General features: G+C 37.0%; 1 protein-coding gene across 4 annotated transcripts; it reads left to right on the top strand.

Moving 5' to 3' along the window:
* On the top strand, nt 1-25060 carry LOC126822528 (clumping factor B). 4 transcript variants are annotated; one of them, XM_056101222.1, is made up of 15 exons: nt 1-84; nt 3110-5991; nt 6562-6686; nt 9293-9376; nt 13295-13362; nt 14432-14500; nt 14824-14952; nt 16080-16189; nt 17280-17403; nt 18423-18434; nt 19180-19272; nt 20741-20858; nt 21844-21956; nt 22578-22714; nt 24873-25060. In XM_056101222.1, exons 1-15 carry the CDS (start codon nt 58-60, stop codon nt 24889-24891), a joined length of 4110 nt encoding a protein of 1369 aa, XP_055957197.1. In that variant the 5' UTR covers nt 1-57; the 3' UTR covers nt 24892-25060. The 4 variants fall into 4 exon arrangements, 2 of the variants coding, with proteins under 2 accessions (XP_055957197.1, XP_050407421.1); XM_050551464.1 differs by lacking the exon at nt 18423-18434; XR_008788208.1 differs by lacking the exons at nt 21844-21956; nt 22578-22714; nt 24873-25060 and having other exon boundaries at nt 17280-17416.
* Nucleotides 25061-26264: the final 1204 nt, after the last annotated feature.

Below are 26264 nucleotides of genomic sequence, written 5' to 3'. Positions count from 1 at the left end.
CAGTGTTTTTGAAAAAAACAACAAAAAGAAGTGTCCTGTTAATCGAGGCTATTCAAAATGGAAGCCACAGATGGCAGTTTGCCGGTAATTTATAATTTTTTCGATAAATTTATGTATTTTACGCCCACATTTTCAAATTACTATGTTATAATCGTTCCCGGGTATCAAAATCTCTATTTTTATTTAGAAAAAAGGCTAAATTTGAAACTGCGGGTTTATTATTGCCGTTTAATAACCCATTTCCAACAACATTTTTTCTTTGTTATTAGGGGCCTATTATAAATTGCATCGTAGCCTATTAAAATAAAATGGTGTTTAACGTCCTACTGTTCTGCACCAATCATGCTGATAAAGGCGCTCATACAACATGCATGCATTACAGCCTACTTTTATTTCGAATTCTAACTGTCAAGGTTCTTTTACGTGCACGCCAATGTGTAAACAGGGGATCAGTTTTTCATATGATCTGCATGACTATACATTGTCCATTAACAAGTCCTCTGTCCTACTGCTACATGTAGATAATAAAATTAATGTTACAAAGAATTATATTTGAAATATTGTAAGATTTTCCCCCTTATTCGACCAACATGTCTACCACCACCGGTTATGATTAAATTTTGTGTGTCAAATGAAGGGCTTATATTTGCCATGATTAAAACCTAGCCACTTGGATGGAATACATCTGAACAACTCTGCTTATTGCAGCTCATTCAGAAGAATTTCCATAATTAAAAACTTGGTTTTCAAGCTACTGTCTGATTCATCGTAAATTTTAAACGGATTTCTTCGATTATGAACAAACTACTTAACTTTGGTTATTATAAACTTACCTGTGTGTTTGTAATGAACTCCCGTTCGATAAAATCCATTGCACAACTAATTATCACAACGATGAGAACAATTTCTCTCTTGAAAAATTTGAAAATTTACTTGTAATTTCGACTGAGTCGATGTCAACAATGTCTTCGTGACGTAATGGTCGAATCCAATATACCTGTTGCGGGGGTTGGTTAACATTGAAAGATAGTTTGACAGCGCGATCATTTTGATCGTATATGGGTTTGGGCGACGAAAAATATCAATTGAAGGCAATTACATAGGAGATTTATATGGAAACCATTGATCGCCAGTCTATCAAATTTTCTTCACAATTAAAATATCACTGATTGCACGGATACTCGTAAAAATAAAGTCATGAATAAACTATAAATATCCTATCTTCTTTATGTTATAAATAATTTAACAAGGATCATGAAGCTTACCTCCGAATTCTCTGAGTGTATTTTTAATTTTATACGCATTCTTTCGATCGAATAATAACCGCTTCAGTAACATCTTTAAGCGTGTTGCGGCAGCCCTCAGCGTGTCTATTGCCGTATTGGGTGCCCGGGTGGGTATATAATGCTACTAAGCCCGTATGACCCCCTAAGAAGCGGAACATTAATTCTCGATTCGACAGTTTTGACCGAAGTGTGATTAAGCCCGTAAAACGAATGTATAGTTGTGTTTGTGCGGCATGCGTGTTCAAAAGTAAATAATCCCATCCGAGTCGCTAATCAAATAATTAGAACAAAATATTTCAAAAAGTAAAGCTATAAAATTTGCAGAGATTTTACTAGAATGTAAAAGACGGTAACTAAATACAGGAATGCGGGTAGTTATGTGTGCGAACGCTCAAACTCAATGCCAATTGTCGTAGGTATCCAGACCACTCGGACCAAAGACCACTCGGACTAAGACCAGTCGGACCAAAACAAGACCAGTCGGACCAATTAAATTATATTATAAGGCTAGACAATATGCTATTTATTTATTATTAAATCACAATACAAAGAAGCAAATAATTCTTATACGGAATTCTTATATTTAGAGTTGTTTGGTTCAATTTTGTGTACGGAAAATAAATCAACGATTAGTTTTAAAATTAATTAATAATGGTGCCAAAAAAAAATATCAATCTAATTTTTCTTTACTCTTGCAATGAGACTCGGTATGTCCAGACTTTTGACAGTTTCTACATATACGGGTATACTGTTCTTGTCTGATAGCCTAATTTTACTTTTTCCACATTCGCGGTATCCCCAGTGGTTTCATTCCGTTCTACCCCACTAACCCCTGGGTTACTATATATGGGGGTTGGGGGGTGGAGACACGTTTTCAAGTTATCCGCCCTTGATGCGTTAATATAAACAGCACATAATAATACGAAGACCGGACGTTTATATGCCCCTTTTTAAACGTGACTACAAGTGTGGTTCTCGATATTTTGCGATTTGGAATACAATTATCAATTTATTCAAACAACACGTTATTATTAGTTCGAGTAGTCATATTAAAACACACACAATTATCAATTATTATTATTATTATTATTATTGTTCGATTTATATAGCGCTTCATTACACGTGTTTATTCAAATAACACTTTATTATTGGTTCGAGTAGTCATATTAAAATAAACACAATTATCAATTTATTAAAATAACACTTTATTATTGGTTCGAGTAATTATATTAAAACAAACGCAATTATCAATTTATTAAAACAACATTTTATTATTGGTCCGAGTGGTCTTTCTGTTGGGTCCGAATGGTCTTTTTGTATGGTCCGAGTAGTCTATTTGTTTGGGCTGAGTGGTCTATCAGTTGGTCCGACTGGTCTTGAACCGAGTGGTCTTTGGTCCGAGTGGTCATGGATTCTTGTCGTAATTGTACTTGAATTTCCTATGCTGTCACCCCTAATACGAAATGATATCTTCCGCAGAGTGACGTAACCATCTTCCATATTGGTATTTTTCTCTGGGAAAAGTTTGTGATATTTCAATTTTTCAAGAGAGAACTTGTTTTCATCGTTGTGATAATTAGTTGTGCAATGGATTTTATCGAACGGGAGTTCATTACAAACACACAGGTAAGTTTATAATAACCAACGTTAAGTAGTTTGTTTATAATCGAAGAAATCCGTTTAAAATTTACGATGAATCAGACAGTAAGAGAACAATAGAATATTTGAAGAAAATGTTGGAATATAAATGTTTATCTTCAATTAGAAATGTGTTTTGATATTTGGAATTAACTGATTTATATTTTGTTGTATTTTGTTTGTAGGTTCAAGATGAAATGAATAAAGAGGCTGGTAAAATGGAGAAAGAATCTAAGGAAGAAGGAACAGTTCTGAAAGTTGAGAGTTCTGCTTCGGAAAGTGTTAACACTTCAAACCAACCCGACTCCACAGCTGTTAAAAAAAAATCTACTAAAGCGGAAACACAGACTTCATGTGAAACACAAAAACTTTCAGATACACCCACGGAATCAAACATCGTAGAAACACAAGCAGAATCTAGTGTGAAAATTGACCAAACAGAGTCAAACAAAAAAACAGTCACAACAGAAATACCCACAGAAAAAGACACAAAAGGAGAAAAACAACAAAGCGCCGACCAAGTTAAACTCGATGTAAAAGAAAAGCCTTTAAAGTCTGATACAGAAACCGTAAGTGCTAATGAAGCTGAAAATACAAACACATTAAATACCAGCAAAGCTGACAATTCACAAAAAACGACAGAAACAACGACGGAAATATCGCAACAAATTATACCGGAAAGAGACAATGTTTCAAAAGTTTCAGCAAAAGATGGAAAGGAAACTGAATCTAATCCATCTCAAGTTCAAAAAATGGAAGTGGACACAAGTGAAAAATTAATTTCTGACCAATGTGAACAACCACTGAGTAATGCCCCCAAAACTGATTCGTCTAATTTAGTTACAAGTAGTGAATTAAAAGCTCATGACATTGTTGATTCAAATGTTACAAATGTCGAACCTGAATCTCGAGACGTTATAGACACATGTGTAGCTAATACTTCTACAAGCACACATAAGTCAGTAGAAAACGAAAAGTCGAACATCACCAGAACTCCAAAAATTTCTAAAATGGACTCAGAAATGGATTCCAAAGTTGGCCCGGATTCCAAAGTTGGCCCGGATTCCAATGTTCACGCGGCTTCTGAGACATTAAAGGCTGCTGACCCAGTTTTAGATCCTAAAAGTGACCCCCTAATCATAAAAGATTCTAAAAGTGACTCTATACCTGTAAGTGACGCCCCAACAGTTGACCCGAGATCCACTTTAGATTCTAAAAGTCAACCTCTAATCGTAAAAGTTTCTAATGATGGTGACGCCCCACCAGTTGACCCGAGGTCCACTTTAGATTCTAAAAGTGAACCCCTAATCGTAGAAGATTCTAATAAAGGTGACGCCCCACCAGTTGACTCAAAATCCTCTTTAGATTCTAAAGGCGACCCCGTTCCAGTGAAGGATTCTAATACTGTCCCTAAAACTGACCCTTCACCAATTCTCGATTCCAAGACTGACCCCATAGAAATGAAAGATACTACTAATGACTCTGTACCTAAAACTAGCCCTGCACCAGATTCTAAAAATGACCCCATTGTTGTGAAAAATTCAGTTACTGACCCTGCACCCAATACTGACCCCAAAGCAAGTTTAGATTCTAAGCCTCATCCTAGATCATCTGGAGATTCTATAGAGAATCCAAAACCGGTGAGAGACACTGTGGCTAAAACTGACTCTTCCCCAGTAACAGATTCTCAAATTGAGTCAAAGAAACCTGTGATAGATGTTATTACGGATCCTGAACCGGTTCATGGTACAAGCTCTGAACCGGTTCATGGTACAAGCTCTGAACCGATTCATGGTACAAGATCTGAACCGGTTCTAAAAGACATTGAAAGTAAAAGTAGAGACGAAGAAGCTATGGACCATGATCCACAACCACCAACAGACACAGACAATATGATAACCAAATCTGATGTTTCATCTACCAAAGAAACTATTGCAGAGAAACCATCAAAATTAGATTCTGGCGTTGAAGAAAATGAAGCTCAGGCATCCGTAGAAATGGAAGATCGAGAAATTAAAAACGAGAAAGACAAAGTAGAGGATGTTTTAGAAAATATTGATGAGATTTTAAATGAAAAGCCAACAAACAAAGAAGCAGACCCTTCGGGAACAGAAAGAACAGAAAAGTCACCCAAGTCTAATATTCAGTCAAAAGAAAAGTCACCCGAGTCTAATATTCAGTCAGAAGAAAAGTTTTCTGCCCTTGATGTGCCGTTAGGCGAAAAGTTACCTGCCCCTAATGTTCAGTCAGCAGAAAAGTCTCCCGCCCTTGATGTTCCATCAGAAGAAAAGTCTCCCGCCCTTGATGTTCCGTCAGAAGAAAAGTCTCCCGCCCTTGAAGTGCCATCAGAAGAAAAGTCTCCTGCCCTTGAAGTGCCGTCAGAAGAAAAGTCTCCCGCCCTTGAAGTGCCGTCAGAAGAAAAGTCTCCCGCCCTTGAAGTGCCGTCAGAAGAAAAGTCTCCCGCCCTTGATGTGCCGTCAGGAAAAAAGTTACCTGCCCTTGATGTGCCGTCAGAGGAAAAAATGGAGGTTGATGAAGTCGAGGTGTCCGCTTTTAAAAGTATCAGTGAGAGTAAAGGTCTGGAGGAAACAGAATCAAATATAGACGCGGTTGAAACAAATTTGGACATAGAAGGCACACAAACTAAAACTGTAACGGAAGGAGAAATAAGGTCTGATGATATCAAAACAATTAATAACGAGAATGGTAAAACTGTAGAACATGCATGTGTTACCTCCCCTGGATCAGTTGATACGTCGGAAGACTCTCAGTTCTCTGTCGAGGCCCCCAACAGCCCTTGCTCCGTTGATCTGAATACCAAGGTTCGAGATGTAGTCACGAGGTTTAAAGAGACGGCTATGGATGGAGAAGGGGATACATCAATGGATGTTCCGGCGTTCGAAGACACCCCTCTTGGTACGCCATTATCAATGTTACATTCCGATACAATGGATAATGCCGAGGACACCAATATGTCAACCTTTTCAAACCAAACAACAGAAGGTCCAACTCCCACTAAACGTCCCAGATTAGGAAACCTAGCCAGTGCTCTAGAAGAATTCTCAAAGTAAGTTTTAAATTCTGTATTAACCAATACTCCAATGCTGCAGGGGGTGGGATCGGATTGTTCAATGGTTAGTACGTGCGTGCTGTATCACAAGGTCTGTCATTGAGTCAGCTAGCGTGGTTTCGATTTCCCGGTTGTACATGACAAGGAGTAGGGTCGCCTGTCCAACCTCGTGGGTTTTCTCTGGGTCCTCAGGTTTCCTCCCACTGCTAAAGACCCCTACGCACAAGCAACATATTGAAATAAAAATTGAACCATATGTTAGTCCAGAAATGAGTGGACGTTGAACCCCATTTCTCCAATGCTGCGATGCAATTACAAGAAATTTTTCTGAAACTTAGTTTACACGCTGTAGTAAGGGTCTGTGACTGTGCTTGATGCCATTTAATAAGATAATTTTTGTTTCCTTACGATTACAATTAATAAACGAATCAATTTCCTCTTCATTTACGGAAATAAAAAATGAATTGCAGAGCTTTCCACCTCAGTAATCGAAATCAGATATTTTCAATTATTTGTCTTTGTTTTCAGCAATATTATAAATAATCATTTATATTTCTTTTTGTTCAGGAATATTATAACTGTCGATAAATTATATGAGTATCAATGGCCACAAGATGGCGGTGAATGGCATATGTTGCAGGAACAAGTCAGTGAATATCTCAGTATAAAATCATTTAAACGGAAATATCCAGGTACCAAATCATATCTTGTTTTATTTTTCCCAAAATAAAATCCCTTAGCAACAGACTGGTCTAATAGTATTTATTCCCGGCCCCAGTTTCACAAAACATTCTCAGGCTTAAGTTAAACATACATTATGCAAGAGCTAAATCTGCCTATTGTCGGTCTTCCTTTGGGCCTCAGATGTCATAGAAATTATATCTTTATTTACACAACAAGCCCAAAATCAACTCTGTAGACCCACGGATGGCTTGGATACGGCTTGGATTTAAACAGGATTTCAATGATTAATTAAATTTTTAAATGGCGTCGTAAGCGTAGATTAACCGTTACGTTAATGTCATACTCCCGGAAATTTTAGATCGAGGCTAAATGATAGAGTGTACGAAGCGAGGCAGCGTGTCAGTCAATTTGATTTAAAGTTCGATATACGGCCTTGATATTACATGTATGTTTAGTTGTGGTTAAAATGAGAGTTTGGATGTCGGTATTATACGCTCTTTTGTCACTTGCGTTTACAGAAAAATTGTAAAAATTGATAAACATCGTAGCTAACATCACCCCAGTTGAATTGCAGCCCCATTGGATCACTGTTTCCTATTTGTCTGCTTAGGGAGTCACGTAGGCCTACCACTACAGTTACAGTACAAAAGTACACACAGGCTAACAAGAAGTCGGCTATAATTATGTACATTGCTGCCTCATTGATTTTGGTCCATTCCTTTCAAACTTTCGCTTCTTATCTATATATTAAAAGTCTAATTTTTAATTTGTAGTAAAAAATAAATGTGATACGAATTGAATTGCAACCCCGTCTCAAACCGAATAAGCTAACAGTACCACAGCCATTGAAAACGTTACTTGATAATTGAGATTATGTAGGTGGAGTTAACGCCTGTCAATCAAACGATCGGCCATTCTCGGAGATGGTGAAGAGAGAGTTGACTCCTATTTCTAGTCAAAAATTACAATGGTGATAACTTTGTTCAGAATTAAGTCATTTGACTGAAATTTTCAATATATTCTTCTTTCATCATCTATTTTTGAACTGTTATAGCAATATCTTTAAGAATTTACTGAACTTTCAATCACTGTTTATGAGAAATATCTTTGATCCAGAAACACAAAACTTTGTACATAGTTTTTTATTGATGTACTTGATACATTAAAACAACAAAAGTTTTATAAACGGCTGTATTTTAGTTAGAATAAGACGAACAATTTTGAGTAAATTCTTAACTTGGAAATTCCTAGAATGTCTTGTGACACTGGGCCCGGGACATGTTTTGGTTGGCAGCTTTTCATCAACTGGTGAAAAATAATCCTAAATTTGGAATTTAAAAGCGATTAGATATTGTGCATGTGCTCTAGATCTGAGGATTATTGATCCAGATGCTTGGATCATTTCTATGATTTAAAATCCCAAAGCGTCCAGGAATAAATAATTTGAGACCATTTACACGGTCTCATCAGTGTGTTGCTAAGGGATTTTATTTTGGGATTATTTTCTAAGGATTGCATCCTTCTTGTCTTACTGTATGACGGAGATCCACTCTGACCTGCAGCGTTCCAGGGATTCTTCCAGTCACCAGGTTTAGTAAGAAGTTCATTCGTCGCAGTCATGGAATTGTTTTATTTATTTTTTTTGTTAACCGATATTAAAATACAGATGTTATGACGTCATCTTATGTTGCTGTACCATTATTTCAAATAATTTACGGGTAATGGGCCAATCGTACATTATTTATACTAGATTAAATATTGGACTCCTCTGAGATAGTGTCGGTATTTTAAGTTGTTTAATAGTCCCGAGCAAGATGTCGAGTAATATGATGTCTCACTCTTCACCATTAAATCACACCTTAACTGATCGATGCATCGTTTATTGTGATGTAAATCCTGAGCTTGACACCATTCAGTATGGTTCTGATGGTTTTACGCAACAAGGTGCGAGGTTACCTGCCCTAAACTCGGACATTATCCTGGCCTGGGTTTCCGAAGATTGACACCATTGCTCTTGTGAGTATGGTCCCATATTTTTACATGACACCTGCCAAACCGTATATATTTTTATAGCCTGGGTTTCCTCCCGCTGAAATATAGCCCTCAACAGATTCAGTCAATGATAAAACCCATTTCCATTTGTAACTTCCTTGCTGTTAAACTTTCAACAGTTTGTGCACAAAACACGAAAAATGTTGAAAATATTCATATATTAAAAGTATGCATTATTGTCTATTTGTATGAAATGAAATGGGGTTTATCGTCCTACTTTTCTGCACCATACAGTGTGCTATTAGGGAAATTTTGCCCAGACAGCGGCACTACAGCCTACTCTTATATCGAATTCCAACTGTCAAGGGATCTTTTAAGTGCACGCCAATGTATACACGGGACCTCAGTTTTTTGTCCTACTTTTCTGCACCATACAGTGTGCTATTAGGAAAATTTTGCCCGGACAGTGGCACTACGGCCTACTCTTATATCGATTTCCAACTGCCAAGGGATCTTTTACGTGCACGTCAATGTGTACAGAGGATCTCAGGTTTTTGTCCTATCCGAACGACTAGACAGCTGTCCTTGTTATGTGATGTATCATTGATTTGTATAATTTCAGACATGTATCGTCGGTTTGTTGATAAAGAAGAAAAAGAATTTTTAATGGACAGAGGAGTTGTAACAGAAACATTGTGTGATTTAGGTGAGTGGTTGCTTACTCTCTCGTCTGTTGTGTCCCAATTGTTACTGGTGAAATTTTGAAACAACTGCAAGAAATTAATGTGCTAAATGTTACCTACGACCAATCACCTTAATGTTAATATGTATTTTGGTTCTGTCACTAGTACTGGGTATTGTTACTGCAAGCACGATAGGATACCTATTGCGATTGATGTGGATCAAATTAAGGACCCAAACAATTTAAGAATATTTGTGTACCTATGGATAATGTCTGACGTGGATAATAAAGAGTGACAGGTTAGTTATTGAAGCGACAAAAAAAAAAACCATTTAAAAAAAGAATCAAGAGAAGACGAATTGCAATACGATGATTGAACGATATATCGTGCCAGCACTATCTATCACAGAACCAAATTAAATAACATGACCACAACAATTGGAAGTTTGTTCTTCTGGGACATGTATTAATAATTTGACTTTCTATTTCGTGTTTAGGGGGGGTTGGATGGCCGAATGGTTAGCATGTGCGTGCTGTATCATACGGTCTGTCATTGAGTCAACTGGCGTGGTATCGAATCCCCGGTTGTACGTGATAAGGAGTAGGGTCATCTGTCCAACCTCGTGGGTTTTCTCCAGGTCTTCCGGTTTCCTCCCACTGCTAAAGAGCCCTACACGCAAGCGAATTAATGAAATAAAATTAACCATATGTTAGTCCCGAAATGACCTAGTTTGTGTCGAGTGGACGTTAAACACACACCACAGTCTCTCTCTCTATTTCGTGTTTAAAACGATAAAATACTCGGTGGCTTTACTTACAGGCTTTTAGTTCCAAATTTTAAAATTTTGAAATTTTAAATATCATTCTCGAGGGGCTGGTTATTTTTCGAGATCCCCGAAGAACTAAATGGAGTTGGTGTTAAAAGGTACCTAATAAATCATCTTTATCCCCAAAAGTAATAATATTTAAAAATTAAACATTCTCTAGACCTGAAATGTTATCTAAATTATTAATTAGACATTAATTAACCTATCCAGACCATAATCAACTTTAGATGGCATCGATAGCCTGTGATATTTACCCGATTGGAATACATTCTTTGGAAAAATAATTAAACCTAAAAATGGATAATCAAGACTTTGTTTTTTATCGTACCAACTTTAATAATGATGATCGAGGCTAATATCTTGGTTTAGAGTGGAGCAATTTGACTGAAATTTTCTGTATTTTCTATTTACGTTATCTATTTTTTAACTATTATAGTGAGAACTACCAACTCTTTATCTAATCTTCCATAATGCCCCTGTAAGGTAATACAAGAATAAATTAAGGAGATATAAGACAATATATGACTTACCTGTAGAACTCGTAAACATTAAAATAAACAGATAACCGAATATTTCCTAGTTTTTATATAATAATTAATAATCACCTGTAGTTTAATCTAAGAAACCAGGTGATAAAGGTGTAAATTACACCTGAGATTTACCTGTATTAATAATTACTTTTCTTGTGGACAGGTAAATTTAATTTCTACATCCCTATCTTCACGGAGGGAGTTTAATCAATCTTCAGATTATCAAAGAGTGTAATTATTATTAACACTATGTCATTTGTAATTCGATATTTGTATGCTACTGAATTAAACTAATGTGTCTTATTGCTTTGGAAGCTGACTGAGGTTGCTGCTTTGAGCAATAGAAATAAACACCTCTTTATTTCAGTAATTACCTCCCCTGTTGAGTGTCATACAGGCTCCCTGTCTCATTTGATTGCCTAAGGCTAAAGCTCCAAAGGTAGATAATCAGAATCTCACCATGCCTTTTCAATAAATACCTTATTAATTAAAATCAGATAGAATCATTTATTTGATATGAGTTTTGAATTTGATTTGAAAAAAATATTAGATATTTTAGAATTGTTGTTTAAGTTTATAAATAGATTGATATTTTATTACATAAAACATACTTTTGGAGCAGCATGTAGATTATACATTATTACATTATCTTCACTGATTGGCATTTAGTAACAGAACATATTAACACAAGGTACAATTTTATGGATACACAATTACTGAGTTTAATACTAAGCGACGTTTCAACGAGGATACTTTCGTCTTTATCAAGCAAATATTAGGAATGACAAATATATAAAAATTGGTTGAAATATACGTTAAGAAAGTATATACAAAATATAAACTAAAGTTATGAATACCTGATAGTTGCTTGTATGAAAGAATTTATAAATTAGAAATATCTAATCAAACAAATATATAAAAAGTGGATGAAATATATATTAAGATATAAACCAAAGTTATGAATACATGATAGTCACCTGGACTAAACATTAAAATCGAATGTATGATTGAATCATGAATACCTGATAGTCGCTTGGACTAAACATTAAAATCGAATATGATTGAATCATGAATACCTGATAGTCGCTTGGACTAAACATGAAAATCGAATATGATTGAATTTATAAATTAGAAATATCTATTCGGTTTAAAGCTTCATACTGTTTAATTAAACACCCATATTTTCTGTTGGAGTATAATTTTGGCAGCTCTGTCCATTTTATTATTTTTTTTCAAACTCCCTGGAATTTTCAATCATTAGTGGTAGCTTAGTGAATAGACGTTGGCTCGCTACCCCTGAATTTCCATGTCCACGACCTTTTGTTGGCTGAGAAAGTTCATCAGAATTTTCCGACGTGGTTCACCCTTGTCAGTGGTGCAGAATGTACGGCATAGGAAGGGACAACATCTAGTCATTTTGGTGGTACCAAAACACTGAGGTCCAAAGCACACATTGGCGTGCACGTAAAAGAACCCTTGGCAGTTGGAATTCGATATAAGAGTAAGTCGTAGTGCCGCTGGTTAGTCAAAATTTCCCTATGGCATATGTCTGTCTTCATTAATCCAGTTGGAGTTGAACAGTAGGATGTTAAACCCCATTTCATTTCATGTTTTCACCAGATTTACTACCATTCAATAGGGACTAAAGATAAAAGCCTGGATATAGAATTTTATTTAACATACATTAAAGATACATTATGGGAGATAAGATAAAGAGATGGCAGTTCTCGCTATAATAGTTAAAAACTAGATAGTGTAACGGTAATTTGCTGAAAATTTCAGTCAAATTGTTCCACTATGAGCCGAGAAAGAAGCCGGTAAAATTTTTGCATAGTCTCGGTTATCATTACTAAAATCATTAATATAAACAGCATAGTCTCGATTATCCACTTTTTCTGATTTAATTATCTTTGGCCGATAGCGGCATATAGGAATCTAATCCAGTCTACATCGAAGGCTAGCTTTGACATCGAGAGTTTATTATGGTCTGGATAAGTTAATTAATGTCTAATTGATTATTTAGATAACATTTCAGGCCTAAAGAAAGACTTGTAATAAGCAGATTTTGCTCTTGCATAATGCATGTTTAAGCAAGAGCTAAATCTGACCATTGCAGGTCTTTCTTTAGGCCTGAAATGTTTTATAAACTATTCATCATACATTATGCAAGAGCTAAATCTGCCTATTGCAAGTCTTTATTTAGGCCTGAAATGTTATCTAAATTATTAATTAGACATTAAATAACTTATCCAGACCATAATCAACTCTCGATGTCATCAGATTCTCAAGATTTTAAGTAGATTAGAACGGTTCTTCCTTTCAATGATTTACTTTAAAAGCCTTGAATATACATGTACCGGTACTGTTGTTACGATGGTCAATGCACAAATCTTGTCAAAATTACAAACAGTGTTAACTTGGCTCAAAATAAAGTAATTTGAATGAAATTTTTATATATTTATTTTACATTATCTATTTTGGAGCTATTATAGTAATAACGGTCAGCTCTTTATCTAAATCTTACATAATATATGTTTAACTATAGAGAGATAAACTGTATGAATAATTTGTATATATTTCTGTAGGTTTAACAGCTGTACGTAGTGACGAAATCTTTGATCTCATGTATAAAGATTATCCAGAAAAATATCAGGTTAGTATGCTCTTATATCCAGTCTTTTTATTAATGGCTTATTCAACCAATATCTTTGTTAAATTTATTTTTTATTATGAATATATTTCATGTGACAGTATTTACAGTCATTACATTTACTTTATCAGGCTGTTGTTGACTCAAAATTAAAATATCTAGTTTCAAATTTTGTTTTCGACTGAAAAGCATGTTGATTATTTATTATGTCTGGTTACCTTGGTAATTAGTAGCACTAAATAATAAACAATTATTCTATTATGTTTTTTTTTATCACAACCAGGTTTTAATTCACTTCAAAAACTTTGCGTTTTGATGTTCAGACTTTTAACTTCAACGTGAAATTTAAGTGAAGTACTGTCGATTGGATCAGACACAAAATAAAAGCAAGATCCCCCGTACAAATTGGACGAATGTGTATTTGATTGATATCAGTTTTTCCATGTATTAGATTTAACATGCCTTGTGGTTTCATTCTATAGGAGGGAGGTTGGATGGTCAAATGGTTAGCATAAGGCCTGTATCATAAGGCCTGTCATTGAGTCAACTGGTGTGGTTTCAAATCCCCACGGTTGTACGTGACAAGGAGTAGGGTCGCCTGTCCAACCTCATGGGTTTTCTCCGGGTCCTCCGGTTTCCTCCCTCTGCTGAAGATCCCTACGCGCAAGCAAATTATTGAAATAAAATTAAACCATATGTTAGTCCCGAAATGACCTAGTTTGTGTTGAGTGGATGTTAAACCCCATTTCTCTCTCTCTCATTCTATAGGGGGGAGCTAAGGTGACTCAGTAAGACATTAGCTTGCTAATCTGGAGGTTACGTGTTCAATCCAGGGGTTGGCCGAGAAAGTTTATCAGGATTTCTGGTGTGGTTCGCCCTTGCCAGTGGTGCAAGATGATCGTTCGGATGGGATGAAACCTGAGGTCTCACATACACATTGGTGTGCACAAAAAGGTCCATTGACAGTTGGAATTTGATAGGCCGTAGTGCAGCAGTCCATGCAGAATTTCCCTAGAATTTAACCCAGAGCAGAACAGTAGGACTTTAAAGCCCATTTTATTTATTATTTTAGGAATTTACTGAGTTTATGCACGGCAAACAACGACAGACTATATTTGAACAACATAAAGAATATGATGCCGTGAGTTTATTTTGATCGTTTACATCTCTAATAATTTACAATAGAGCAATGCACCCTTAAATTCTAATTTTAAGATTCCAAACACTAGAGCAATACCCCCTTTAATTCTAACTTTAAGGTTCCAAGCTATAGAGTAATACCTTTTTAGGTTCCAAACAATAAAGCAATACCCCCTTTAATTCTAATTTTAAGGTTCAAAGCAATAGAGCAACAGCCCCTTTAATTGTAATTTGAACTGTGTTGTTTAAATGTTATATTAAGGTTCCAAGCAATAGAGCAACACCCCCTTTAATTGTAATTGTAACTGTGTTGTTTAAATGTAGTTAAATGTAGAGAAGAGTAAAATGGCTGAATACATGAAGAAAGCTATGAAATCAGCAGCAGAGTTTAATCAACAGATACAAAGAGATAGAAAGGAAGAAAGAAAAGCTTTCTTTGACATGCAGACGTTTGTAAGTTGTTTTATTGATTTCACCATTATAAGATAGGAACCAACATGTCTCCCAACATCAGTGTTATTTATAGTAAAACTCTTGGTTATAAGATAGGGGCCAACGTGTCTACCAACATCAGTGTTATAGTAAAACTGTTTGTTATAATATATAAGTAACACCGGTCACTATATCCTGCACAAGGGGGTTGGATGGCCGATTGGTTAGCAAGTGCACGCTGTCATTGAGTCAACTTTCGTGGTTTTGAATCCCCGGTTGTACATGACAGGGAGTAGGGTCGCCTGTCCAAACTTGTGGGTTTTCTCCGGGTCCTCCAATTTCCCCCCACTGCTAAAAGATACCTACACGCAAGCAAATTATTAAAATAAAATTAAAAAAACATATGTTGGTCCCGAAATGACCTAATCTGTGTTGAGTGGACGTTAAACCCCATTCATCTCTGTCTCTCACTATATAGTAAAACCCTTGGTTATAATATATAAGGACCTAGCTGGCTACAACACATTTGACATATCTGCAACTTAGAATCACTGCCTACCTTATAGGTGTACGAAGTGTGTGGTTACACATGGCCCACAACTTAAATGACTCTGAACATTGAACAGAATATTATTCCTAATTAAATATCTTTTATGATAGTTTAGTGCCCAAAGGGATGGTTTCTATATGATTTTATCTGATTGTATATAAATGTTTGTCTTTGTTCCTCCCCCTTGTCAGTGATGCAGGACGAAGGGCCTGACAAGGACAGCTGTCTAGTCCTTTGGATGATACAAAAAAACGAGGTCCCGTGTATACATTGGAATGCCGCTGCCCGGGCAAAATTTCCCTCATAGCACACTGTATTGCATATGCCCGTCTTCATTAGCCCAGCATAGGAGCAGAACAGTAGGACGTTAAACCCCATTTCATTTTTCTTTGTTCCATATGTTGTATATATATTTTCATTGTACTATGGTTGTCATTCTTTGCTTGATAAAGACGGGAGAACCTTCGTCGAAACGTCGCTGAAATAAATCCTTTAAGAACCTTGTTTGCCATATATTTGTGTCAAGTACGTGTTATTCTCATTTCGGTACTAGTAGGATGTTAAACAAGTTCTATATTGTTTGTTTATTTTGTTACAGCATGTACATTATCCAGAAGGTCGTTATAAAAGACTACCAGCTAATCTAACCAAACCTAGTGCCTACCCTATAGCTTTATTACCCGGACAATTTCAGGAACATTACACCAGGTACTATTCAGTCTTAATTACCTTATAGATACTTTTATTACCTGGACGGGGGGTTTGATGGCTGAATGGTTAGCGTGCGCGTGCTGTATCATAAAGTCTGTCATTGAGTTGACTGGCGGGGTTTCGAATACCCGGTTGTACGTGACAAGGAGTAGGGTTGCCTGTCCAAACTCGTGGATTTTCTCCGGGTCCTCTGGTTTCCTCCCACTGCTAAAGACCCCTATGCGCAAGCGAATTATTGAAATAAAATTACTTAAACCATATGTTAGTCCCGAAATGACCTAGTTTGTGTCGAGTGGACGTTAAACCCCATTTCTCTCATTCTCTTTATTACCTGGACAGGTTCAGGTATATTATACCAGGTAATATTCAATCTTGTATTACCTTAAAGATACTTACCTGTGTACAAACCGTGTGATTTGATGATAAATTTGGACTATAAAGTTTATAGTATAAACATATTCAAACTAAATTAAAACTATGCCAAAAAGAACCATCAGTTAATCTGGTAATCACTTATCAGATGTGGAGCCCATGGAACTGACATGGAAAGTGTACCTAGTCAATTGAGGTCATCTTGTAAAAGAACTCAAGATGAAGAACGGTAGGATGATCTTCTACCTCGCACTGCACACCTATTACATGAAACCCCATTCCATTCTAAGGCCAGGGGTATATATTATTCCATTTTAAGGCCAGGGGTATATATTATTCCATTCTAAGGCCAGGGGGTATATGTTATTCCATTCTAAGGCCAGGGGTATATATTATTCCATTCTAAGGCCAGGGGTATATATTATTCCATTCTAAGGCCAGTGTATATATTATTCCATTCTAAGGCCAGTGTATATATTATTCCATTCTAAGGCCAGGGGTATATATTATTCCATTCTAAGGCCAGTGTATATATTATTCCATTCTAAGGCCAGGGGTATATATTATACCATTCTAAGGCCAGACTAAGGCCCATTAAAAGAAGCTTAAAGTATTTGTAATTTCACCTTGATTGATTGTTTATAATGCTGCTGATGTTGTATTTAACCTTGTTTGATTGTTTATAAAATATAATGTTGGTGATGTTGTATTTAAGTTATACATCCGATGAATTAAAATATCTACCTATCAACACGGCCATGTACGATCCCCCGAAACTTGTTGAACCTGTCCAGAAAGTTGCGAGCACAGAATCTTCGGAGGTAGAAGATAGTCAAGAGGTAATTCATGGAGGTCAGCAGGTTTGGTCTCTCTTTACATCATCTCATTCTATCATTCCAGTGTTTTTAGTTTTCTACTTGTCCCCCGTGTGTATTTCTTATTACCGGTAATTATGTCTACTGCGGTCATCCTGAAAAATATTTGTAAATAATAGGCATTCTTTGATTAGTTTTATCGTGTTTAAGATTTGTTCATGGAGAAGAAAGGGTTAACTTCATTTTTCCTTAACATTTTAGATTCGATATCCTTGAGTGAAATAGTTCGGTGAAACAGCGTCTGTTTTCTTTACTATGATTAGGTTTACTTAAACTACAACTTTACCATTTGAAGGATCAAGGGCTGTCATTGAGTCAAGTTTGTCCAACTTTGTGAATTTTCTACGGATCTTCCAGTATCATACCCTTCATCTCATTTAACCCCTTTCCTTACCTTCATCTCATTAAATCCCTTTCCTTATCCTACCTTCCGTACGTGACAAGGAGTAGGGTCGTCTTTCCAACCTTGTGGGTTTTCTCTGGGTCCTCCGATTTCCTCCCAATGCTAAAGACCCCTACGCGCAACCAAATTATTGAAATAAAAAATTTGAACCATGTGTTAGTCCCGAAATGACTTAGTTTGTGTCGAGTGGATGTTAAACTTAAACCCCCCCTCTCTCTCTCTCTCTCTCTCTCTCTCCCTCTCTCTCTCCCCTACCTTCCCTCTCATTTAATTCCTTACCTTTCCTATCATTTAACCACTCCCCTTACCACGCCCTTTCCCACATTTAACCCCCTTCCCTTATCCTATCCTTCCCCACATTTAACATCTTTTCTGACTTAACCTTCTTCTCATTTGTTTTAAACTAAATAACATCACATTAATTCAAACCAGTATAATTAATGTTTTATGAGTAGACTCAGTCTACTAGCCAGTATAATTAATGTTTTATGAGTAGACTCAGTCTACTAGACTGTATTTTATATTTTTATCAAATAATGTTGCTTAAGCTTTGATCTTTTTATTTTAATGCTGCTAAAAGAAAGTAGCCGAGGTGGGTTTATATTTTATTATTTCAAATCATATCACAACAATTTGTCATAGAGAAGAATTAATGTAATAAAAACAAGGCTATATAGAGTGGTGGATTATACATCACGTTCGGACATGAGAGAGTCATCTCAAAATATATTATACATAAAAAGCCCTAAAATCTATCAAATTTCAAGGTTGTCTAACTTGTGCACTTTAGATCATTAAGGTCTGTCATTGAGTGGCATGGTTTCGAGTCCACACTTGTACGTGACAAGGAGTAGGCTCGCCTGTCTAACTTGATGGGTTTTCTCCGAGCCATACAGGTTCCTACTACTGCTGCTCAAGCAAATTATTGAAATAAAATTGTACCATAGGTTGATTACCAAAATGACCTGGTTGAGTGGATGTTGAACTCCATTTATCTCTTTCTCAGTTTCCCTTAGTGAGCGTAAAATAAAACACAGACAAGAATCAAACAAGAATGAACAGAAACCTCGCAAAGCTCTCCCCCTTGTACAAGATAAGCTGCAGTTTCACATCCAAGTCTGGACCACAAATAACTTCTGGGGGTGTTTTCTTAGTCCCAATTCCAGTGTTTCAATAAAGTCTGCCACTATGGTATCATAAATCAATCTACTTTCAGCTAAATTACAAAGGGTTGATTGTTCACAGAAAATGTATCTTATTTACAGCTTGTAGCCATGTGTATTAATTGTATTATTTACTGGACAGCATGTGTATTGTATTAATTGTATTATTTACAGGAGAAGACCGTGTCTAGTGATGGTGATAGTGATGGTAGTAGTGATTCAGGTAGTAATAGTGACGGGGAGACAGAAAATAAACAAATACCACAGGTAAACCTCATTAATCCTCATTATTTATCAGGTAACATCTACAGCTTAATCTGCAATGTTAGTCGTGGATCCTGATTATACATTTATTAATCAATCTCTAATATTTCATGGATTAATTCATGTTAATATGACCTACTTAAATTGATGAGATTCAATCAGATTTAAATCGTGGCATAATTGTGCATTTTGTCATTCCTTAAAGATACATTCCTGCATATAAACTGGGTGATTTAATGGTATATATGGACTAAAAACACATTCAAACTAATTAATTTGTCATAATTTTGCTTCAAATCCTTCCCAAACATTATAATTGCGAAGTAATGCCCTGCTATAAAAATTTGATCAAACCAGGTCATGTTTACGTCACATAACTTACCTCTCTTGGAAGTCAGAGGAGAATTCATTGCATACATAAGACGATGTTGTCTTTAATCGCTTACTATTTATTACAAATATCGAATCCTAATTCTCGGATTATTCACCACCCGCGTCTTTTTCCGTCATTTTTATCTCAGAAAGTGTTGTACGTCTAACTCTTCATAAAGTTTATCAACTTGTACATCAAGCGCTCAATGTTCGTGTGTGACCTTTGACATCACACGTGCAGAAATTCCTAATCGTCGGGCTGTTGATTAGGGGAACCCTTACATTTTTATCCTGTACAGTATATGCTCCATTTGTGTTTTTCAGGGAATTCAGTATTTTTCTAGTAAGATTGGATATCTCTACTTTCCATATATACCAAAATTGCCATACTTTTATTGGAAATAACCACCCGATAAATACTTTTCTGGGAACCCATCTTTAATCCAAGCAAAAATTTATTCAAATTTAATATTTAGGGATGAAAGAAAAAAATAAAAATCACCCGTAGTTAATCTCCCAGGTTGGATTCAATCAGATTTACATCGTGACATAATCGTGCGGTTTTTTGACAATATCCTTTTTTTTATGGGAATATTTACTCAAATTGATATTATTTAAGATTTAATTAAGAAAACGGAACAAAACCATTACCAGTAAAGATCTTCTGTTTCGAATTTAATCGTATTCACGTCATCACATGATTTTATTATGACTTTACGTAATTTAGGGGCACTCTCTGACTCGCACATTACAGTATAAGAATGCAGACAGACGACTCAGTAGATGGGGGATTTGGATGGCCTAGTGGTCTAGAGTGCCGCACATCGACCTCTAGCTGGCCGGTCACCTCTGGCTTACGGTTGTGGTTTCGATCCCTGGTGTAAGCGTATATGGCTTGGAGGATGTGGCGCCTTCTCATCCTCGTGGGTTTACTCCGGTTTCCTTCCACAGGAAAGACCCCTGCGCGTGCACTAAGATAATGAAAATAAAACAAAAGACAACCGGTCTGCGATATCAACTTCGGTGGAAGCGGACGTTAAACACCAACAACAACAACTCAGTAGATAAATAAACGAAGTTTTTAATTTCTAATTTTCAGAAAGCTGATCCTGTTAAAGAGACAACTTGTCGACGTTGTGAGAAGAAAAATAAAAATAAAAAACGTATCAGAAAAGTAAAAGAAGAAATAATAAACTGTTCTGAATGTGGTGCTGGAGGTATGTACTTATATATAAACTGTTCTGAATGTGGTGCAGGGGGTATTTACTTGTATATTGTATATATACTGTTCTGAATGTGGTGCAGGGGGTATGTACTTGTATATTGTATATAAACTGTTCTGAATGTGGTGCAGGGGGTATGTACGCGAATATTATATTTCTAATCCAACATGACAGCAGGATCCTAGAATCAGGCTGTTATGCATTCTGTTTCTAATTTTACTTTTGGGGGGGGGGGGGCCGAATGGTTAGCATGTGCATGCTGTATCCTAAGGTCTGTCATTGTGTCAACTGGCGTGGTTTCGATTCCCCAGGTTGTACAAGGAGTAGGGTCGCCTATCCAACCTTGTGGGTTTTCTCCGGGTCCTCCGATTTCCTCCAATTGCTAAAAAAACCTTACGCGCATGCAAATTATTGAAATAAAATTGAACCATGTGTTAGTCCTGAAATGACCTAGTTTGTGTCGAGTGGACATTAAACTTCATTTATCTCTCTCTCTCTAATTTTACTTGGGACAGAATTTTGTAATCCATTTGTCGGGCATTCTATTTCTAGTTTAACTTGCGGATAGGAGCTTATTGGTATTTTATTTTTTTAACTTAGGGAACAGGATCTGGGATGTCTCAAAATTCAGTTCTTGTATAAATTCTATTTTTAATTTTACGTGGTTTTTCCAATCTAGGCTCTGGAATGTCTCACAATCTGGTTGTGTATATCCAATCTAACTTGGGGGGGAGGATCTCGCATCTCTCACAGTCTGGTTGTGTATTTTTATTTCTAAGGTGGTTTATCAGTAGTGTTGGACAGATTTGGACTCTCCCTGTGCTTAAGGGGGTTTGGACGGTTCCTGTACTTAAGGGTGTTTAGACGGTCCCTGTGCTTAATGGTGTTTGTATACAGATTGTGCTGTAACAGTAGCATTATTTGGTGTCATTTTAAAGTGTAATATTAAATAAACACAGTTTTATTTTTATCTGTACAGGTCATCCAACATGTTTAGAATTAACAGCTGAAATGGTGGGTGTAATACAGACGTATCCTTGGCAATGTATGGAATGTAAAACATGTGTTGAATGTATGGATCCGTATGATGAGGTAATTTATCACTGTAAAACTCATACCATTTACATTATCAACCGGGAGCTGGGTAAGACGCTGGCTCGCTAGCCTGGAGGTCATTATTAACCGGGAGCTGGGTAAGACGCTGGTTCGCTGGCCTGGAGGTCATTATCAACCGGGAGCTGGGTAAGACGCTGGCTCGCTGGCCTGGAGGTCAGATGTTCAATCCCGGCACTGCCCGAGAAAGTTCATCCAGATTTTCTGACATGGTTTCCCCTTGTCATTGCTGCAGGACAGAGGGCCTGACAAGGACAGCAATCTAGTCATTCGGATGGGACGGAAAAACCGAGGTCCTGTGTATCCATTGGCATGCATGTAAAAGATCCCTTGGCAGTTGGAATTCGATATAAGAGTAGACCATAGTGCCACTGCACGGGCAAAATTACCCTCATAGCACACTGTATGGCATATGCCCGTCTTCATTAGCCCAGTAGGATGTTAAACCCCATTTAATTTCATTATCAACCGATGACCTTTTCTGATTGGCGTTGTATCATAAGGTCCGTCAGTGAGTCAAGTGGCCTGGTTGTACGTGACAACCTTGTGGGGTTTTTGCAGGTGATAGAGGCTATCATACATTCTGTGTTTTTATTACAGGATAAGATGATGTTCTGTGATAGATGTGATCGAGGGTATCATACATTCTGTGTTGGTGTTAAAGCTATACCTACTGGACGATGGGAGTGTAAGAGTTGTAAGGTTACCATGGATACGGCCGTAACACCCAAATCAAAGTGAGTTTTTTCTATAATACAATGTAAAATTATTAGGGCCAGGAGTTCGTACTTGGACATATATGTCGTCTGGGACTGCTTGTATTAAACATTGGGTGGTTGGATGGCCGAATGGTTAGCGTGTGCGCGCTATCTCATAAGGTCTGTCATTGAGTCAGCTGGCATGGTTTCGATTCCTTGGTTGTACGTGACAAGGAGTAGGGTCGCCTGTCCAACCTCGTGGGTTTTCTCCGGGGCCTCTGATTTCCCCCCAAAGCAAAAGACCCCTACTCATAAGTGAATTATTGAAATAAAATTGTACCATATGTTAGTCTAGTTTGTGTCGAGTGGACGTTAAACCCCATTTACCTCTCTCTTGTGTTAAGCACTGACTTAAATTTCTCAAGACCCCCTCAATCAATTCCACCCGTCAGTCAGTTTTTGTATGTGTTTTATGAGATATTCTATAATTACAAATCAAAATAGTCAATAGGACTGAGAAAAGAAATGAAATGAAATCAAATGGGGTTAACGTCCTACTGTTCCCTCCTAAACTGGGCTAATGAAGACGGGCATACGCCATACAGTGTGCTATGAGGGAAATTTTGCCCGGGCAGCGGCACTACGGCCTACTCTTATATCGAATTCCAACTGCCAACGAATCTTTTACGGGACCTCGGTTTTTCGTCCCATCCGAACGACTAGACAGCTGTCCTTGTCAGGCCCTCCGTCCTGCATCACTGACAAGGGGAAACCACGCCGGAAAATCTGGATGAACTTTCTCGGCCAATGCAGGGATCGAACACCCGACCTCCAGACTAGCGAGCCAGCGTCTTACCCACTTAGCCACGTGATCCCCCGACTGAGAAAAGAAATAGCCATGTTAAATTCAGTTTGAATTTCAATAGCTGTAGCATACTAAACTTGTGCTGTCTGTCTACATAGCTGTAGCATACTAAACTAAGGCTGTCTGTCTACATAGCTGTAGCATACTAAACTTGTGCTGTCTGTCTACATAGCTGTAGCATACTAAACTTGTGCTGTCTGTCTACATAGCTATAGCATACTAAACTTGTGCTGCCTGTCTACAGTTAGCTGCGCTTGAGAACAGACACTAAGCTAGTTGAAAGACATTTTAAGTCCTTAATCAAGAATTTTAGTCGAAAACACTAAGTATATTTTTGGATATTGTCAAGTATTTATTCTGCTTCCAATTAATAAAATTGAAGAAGTTTATTTAGTCTCTGTGTGTATGACAGATGTGAAACGGAGTAGAACTGAATCACAAAAGAGTATACTAATATTTTGATATATCGGCCATGTAGGACAGAGATCTATTTTGATATATCGGCCATGTAGGACAGAGATCTATTTTGATATATCGGCCATGTAGGACAGAGATCTATTCTCGAAGTATGAAGTAGATTCATCTCTGTGCAGTAGATGGCTTACGAGAGGATTGATCAAACATTTCTCTAAAACATGGTTACATACATCCTAATGCTCCTAACCCTAACCCAAACATTTACCTAAAACATGGTTAAATACGTCCTAATGCTCCTAACCCTAACCCAAACATTTACCTAAAACATGGTTAAATACGTCCTAATACTCCTAACCCTAACCCAAACATTTACCTAAAACATGGTTAAATACGTCCTAATACTCCTAACCCTAACCCAAACATTTACCTAAAACATGGTTAAATATGTCCTAATACTCCTAACCCTAACCCAAACATTTACCTAAAACATGGTTAAATACGTCCTAATACTCAGGGAAATATTGAGAAAGAGTAAATAAAGATGTGGGGGATCTTCAGAGATTTGTAAAATGTCCCAAAGGGTCTGCTAGTGGAAAAGGGTTAAGCCATCACTAGCCGAATAAATCGCCAAAATAGAAATTCGACTCAATGACACTGGGCACGTTAAGCGAATTTCGGGGTCGATTGATTTGGCTAGTATGCCCATCACTTCAGGATTGTGAACTATTGTATTGGTGTGGTTTACCTTTAGGATTGGCAACTACTGTATTGGCCTGGTTTACCTTTAGGATTGGGAACTATTGTATTGGCCTGGTTTACCTTTAGGATTGGGAACTATTGTATTGGTGTGGTTTACCTTTGTTGAACCATATCTTGATACAATGTAATTAATTTATTTATTCTGAACTCTTTCAGACGAGGAAGTCGACATTAAAACAGGGATATAAAGACAAGAATCGTGGACCAATCAAAATCATCCATCATCATTCATTCATTGTTATCATATTTTTGTATGTCATATTAAATTAAAAATACAAAATTTCATCCCAACATTTTTTTTTATGTCATATTAAATTAAAAACAAAAAAATTTCATCTCAACAATTTTTGTTTGTTGTATTTTTTTTATAGCTCCCTATTAACAATATTCAGTGATTTTAAGCAATGAATTAAGGAAATGGGGTTTTAAGTCTTACTCACGCAGGGCTGATGAAGATGGGCAGTGTATCAGGATATACGTGCACACCAATAGTTTCTTTTACACTGAACCTTGATTTGTCATCCCATCCAAATGACTAGACAGGTTTCAAGAATGTCAAATTAGTAGGACTTTCCTGTTTCACTGTGGACCCCGGAGTTGATTAATTTGTTGCAAATTACTGAAAGGAACAATCCCCCTTGCCTATAGAGACTGTGGGCCTATTCTGTCTGGGGTGTTGGATGGCCGAATCGTTAGCACGTGTGTGCTGTATCATACAGCCTGTCATTGAGTCAACTGACGTGGTTTCGAATCCATGGTTGTATGTTGCCTGTCCAACCTCGTGGGTGTTCTCCGGGTCCTCCGGTTTCCTCCCACTGCTAAATACCCCTACGCACAAGCGAATTAATGAAATAAAATTCACCATATGTTAGTCCCAAAATGACCTAGTTTGTGTCAGTGGACATTAAACCCCATCTCTCTCTCTCTCTCTCTCTCTCTCTCCTATTCTGTCTAAGGGGTCCCTAAAGTTTAAAGGACCTAAACCTTGCATGGTAATCCGTGTAGCATCCTCAAATAGTGTTTTGTTTGTCGTTTTTTTTTTAAATTGTATAAAGTGACTTCATTACACAACACTGAGCAAATAAATCTGATAGAAGTAGGCTATTGGTTGAGGTGTCTTGAATTCTGCTAACTCTGTCACTATCAGTAACAGTTTTGGTCAATAAACCTCATTGAGGCCTATTGTAGCCTAAACATCAAAATCTACCAACTGTTTTAACAACAATTAGTCTTCTGACCAACTTTGCGGGTTTTCTGTGGGTCCTCTGGTACCCCCCACCCCACTGTTAACGGTCCCTATGTGCAAACGAATTGTTGAAATAAAATTGAACCATATATTAGTCCCGAAATGACCTGGTTTGTGTCGAGTGGACCTTAAACCCCATTTCTCTCTCTCTAACAACCTTGAGGGCTTGCTTAAATTTATATGGACATCAATGATTGAAAAGGTATTGTGTTAGTTTGGACACAGATCACCAAATATCCGAAACAAGGGCCAAAGCTATTTTTAGTCTTCCTCTCCCTTTTCCTTTTTCCCCCTTTTGCATG

This window comes from Patella vulgata, chromosome 5 (genome assembly GCF_932274485.2).
Source record: "Patella vulgata chromosome 5, xgPatVulg1.2, whole genome shotgun sequence".
Classification (NCBI taxonomy): Eukaryota; Metazoa; Mollusca; class Gastropoda; family Patellidae; genus Patella; species Patella vulgata.
Note: the sequence above shows the minus strand (reverse complement) of the source record. Positions and strands in the feature narration are given on the sequence as shown.